Genomic DNA, 3,836 nt, shown 5'->3' with positions numbered 1-3,836 from the left:
CGTAACGTTGCGACAACTTTAGCGTCGTAACGTTGCGACAACTTTCTGGTCGTAACGTTGCGACAACTTTCGGGTCGTAACTTTGCGACAACTTTCGGGTCGTAACGTTGCGACAACTTTTGCGTCGTAACGTTGCGACAACTTTAGCGTCGTAACGTTGCGACAACTTTCTGGTCGTAACGTTGCGACAACTTTCGGGTCGTAACATTGCGACAACTTTCGCATCGTAACGTTGCGACAACTTTCGCGTCGTAACGTTGCGACAACTTTCGCGTCGTAACGTTGCGACAACTTTTGGGTCGTAACGTTGCAACAACTTTCGGGTCGTAACGTTGCGACAACTTTCGCGTCGTAACGTTGCGACAACTTTTGCGTCGTAACGTTGCAACAACTTTCGCGTCGTAACGTTGCAACAACTTTCGCATCGTAACGTTGCGACAACTTTTGCGTCGTAACGTTGCGACAACTTTCGCGTCGTAACATTGCGACAACTTTTGCGTCGTAACGTTGCAATTTTAATTAGACAATTTTAAGTCAGGAGAGGCAATTTCAATTAGACAATTTTAAGTCAAGGTCGTGTTGTCGTGTCGCGATAGCAACATGGACGTACTTTCCAGAACCGTTACGCTTCAACATGCAACCAGACCCAATTACTCGATATATAACATGACAATAAAAAAGATTCTCACAATCTTATCTAACTTCGCTTATAAATTAAGATGAGCACAAATAATATGATAATAATAATAATAGTGTAAAATATTATGAGCACGAACCAGGCTTTGCTATCAGTCATACATGTGCATGTGCATGTTAGAAGAGCAAAATTATGCAGGATATCTATAGACTCATGGCTGTGTTTTTCATTTCACAGAGCGCTTCAGTAATATGAACATGGTGGTGGAACAAGTGAACGTTGGTGCGAATAGAGCCAACGAGGGCTACTTCTACTGGGGCTCGTTCATGGTCGGAGACATAGAGGGCTGCACCATCGACGGCATGCCCATATTTGACATGTACAGCGCCGGCAGAGTGGAGCCCGATATCGCATACCCCGTGAGGGCAGGTAAGCAGAGGAAAAAATATCTATCCCTCTATCCACAGTTTTGCTACAGTTAGTCATGTTATCTTCTCCCTCCATCCACAACTATGCTATAGTTAGTTATGTTGTCTTCTCTCTCTACAGCTCTGCTATAATTTATAATTACTTATGCTGTCTTCTCCCTCCATCAACATCTCTGGTATGGCAGACATGATGCCTTCTCCCTCCATAAACATCTCCTAGATATGGCCGGGTGTGACAAGATACGGGTGAGCGTGACAAGGTATGGGTGGGTGTGACAAGATACGGGTGGGTGTGACAAGATACGGGTTGGTGTGACAAGGTACAGGTAAGTGGGACAAGATACAGGTCAGTGTGAAAAGATACAAGTGAGTGTGACAGGATATAGTGGATATGGTCGCTGTGACATTGATCATATCATTCGTTATTTCAGCAATTGATTCCTAAGAATGATAGGAAGTGGAACGACCAGTACTGGCACACACTCAGTCTGTCGCGGTTTGGAAACCAGTGGACGCTGCGAGTGGACAATCACGACCCTGAAATACGTGAGTGTGAACGACACGTGCCAAGACACGATGAAACTTTCCTATGTTAACATTTATGCATTAACGATGATGTCATGATTGACAGACAGCTCTAACCAATCACTGCCACGATAAGACTATACGTATCTAATAATCTCAAGTACTAATATTATTATCGTTGCTTAGTGACAACGTTTGCTGGTATTTTGGCGTGTACCACATAACTAATTACCCTCCCTAGATGTAACGCGAAACATTATCCAGTGTGGATATCATGGTATTATCAGGAATTGTGGCCAGTAATGTGCCAGTGCGTATAACTGCCTTTCCTACCTGTATACAGGTAACATGCCAGCCGGCTCAGGTAACATCGACGTGAATAACATCAACATCGGCGTGAGACTGCTGAACGACTACTTTGGATACTTCAACAACCGGACGGTGTTCGACGGCGAGATGCGTCTGTTCACCTACAACGGTGTGAACGTGTTCGATCTGCGCGACGGAGACCTGGGATACCGGATTGACCCTCACCACCCTATAGGTACGTACACGCGTATGTTGGGCAGATCCCGGATGTGGGTGGGGGGGGGTACTATGTCTGTGGCCCATTCCCCATCCTGGTATCGATAACAGATCGATAAAACTGGTAAGCGAACCAGTGCAAATGATAGTGATTCAGTCAATTTATAAACATTGAAAACTCGGTTTTACTTTTTGTTTTCAAAATTTGGTCGTCAATAGAGGCTGAAAAAAAACGTCCTTCTGTAGCACTGTAGCTGAAATGAACTTGAGCATGGCCAAGTATGATTAATATTTTATTGTAAAAACATACTTATCAAACACTTCTATTATTCATATTTCAGTGTTCTAAGTCTTCTACTGTTGTGCTGTTTTAAAGTCTGATCATTGCTAATCGAATGATAAAATGTAGATGGCAGCACAGTGCAGTCAGCTTAGTTGTGTTCTCTTGTTCTGCAGACGTACCAACGCAGCTTCACTTTGATGGCTCCACCTACATGAAGGTTGTACCAACGCCCAACAAGCCGATCCATGCTCGTAAGATTGCGCTGCAGTTCCGCACGAAGGAAGATGGCGCCACCTTGCTGTCCATCAATGGCAAGGATGGCAAGGGTCGCGTGTTGGAGCTTAAAAATGGGAATCTGCGGCTGGTGATGAAGAGAGGGGGATACGTGCAAGTAAGAACCAGTCTTATCAACTCTCACTGCTGTTTTTGAGAAAATATAAAATATAATTTAAATAATTTCTTATCTATCACACATACGATTTGAACCTTGTGATGGCTATATAATATGACAACATCTTTTCTCATTTCTTTTTTAACTGGGCCCCGTGAAATTTATCAATCATCAATGACTGTTAGTCTGCTGCGATACATTCTTACATTTTAATAGTCTAAACATCTTCTCAGCAACTAACCTAACTGTCTGAATTAGTACCCCCTCGTCTTGAATATTGTTGCTAGGTGAATTAAGCAAGTTTCTCACAAGTCCATACTGAATTATCGACTTTGCTGCACTTTGTTGCTGAGCAGCATTTTTAGAATGCTATCACAATAATAATTGGCTCTAGCTACCTGTAAATCACTTCAGGTGGACTGGTTAATTACATGTAGATGTAACGATAGCATACACATCGTCACAGGTTGCGGTCTGCGTATAACTGTCCCTCTGGTATCAGCAACATCTCACATCCGTTTCTGCTTGTTTCAGTATCTGGATGTACCCGGCGTGAAGCTCAACGATGGACGCTGGCACATGGCAACCGTATCCATCGATGGAGACTGGGCATCCCTCTCCGTGGATGGGCAGCCTCCGAGAACCAGTACGTCTCAATGCACGGCCAGAGAAAACCACTCAATATTATGCAGAACAATTAGAACGATATGCCCAATCTAAGGTTCACTGTCTGTTTTGGCTTGGGTGGCGTTATGAGCATGACTCAGGAGTGTCGTAACGTTGCGACAACTTTTGCGTCGTAACGTTGCAACAACTCTCGCATCGTAACATTGCGACAACTTTCGCGTTGTAACGTTGCAACAACTTTCGCGTCGTAACGTTGCGACAACTTTCCCGTCGTAACGTTACGACAACTTTCGCGTCGTAACATTGCAACAATTTTCGCGTCGTAACGTTGCAACAACTTTCGCGTCGTAACATTGCAACAATTTTCGCGTCGTAACGTTGCAACAACTTTCGCGTCGTAACATTGCAACAATTTTCGCG

General features: G+C 44.0%; 1 protein-coding gene across 1 annotated transcript in view; it reads left to right on the top strand.

The window, feature by feature from the left end:
* LOC106809698 overlaps positions 1 to 3,836 on the top strand; it is a gene marked incomplete in the record, with an annotated part of 29,209 nt that overhangs the window by 19,866 nt on the left and 5,507 nt on the right. Inside the window, 4 exon segments of the mRNA XM_014812868.1 lie at positions 1,497 to 1,611; positions 1,934 to 2,134; positions 2,572 to 2,789; positions 3,324 to 3,435. Of these exon segments, the coding sequence (XP_014668354.1) occupies positions 1,497 to 1,611; positions 1,934 to 2,134; positions 2,572 to 2,789; positions 3,324 to 3,435 (646 nt within the window).

Source organism: Priapulus caudatus, unplaced genomic scaffold, assembly GCF_000485595.1.
Source record: "Priapulus caudatus unplaced genomic scaffold, Priapulus_caudatus-5.0.1 Scaffold378, whole genome shotgun sequence".
NCBI lineage: Eukaryota > Metazoa > Priapulida > Priapulimorpha > Priapulimorphida > Priapulidae > Priapulus > Priapulus caudatus.
Note: the sequence above shows the minus strand (reverse complement) of the source record. Positions and strands in the feature narration are given on the sequence as shown.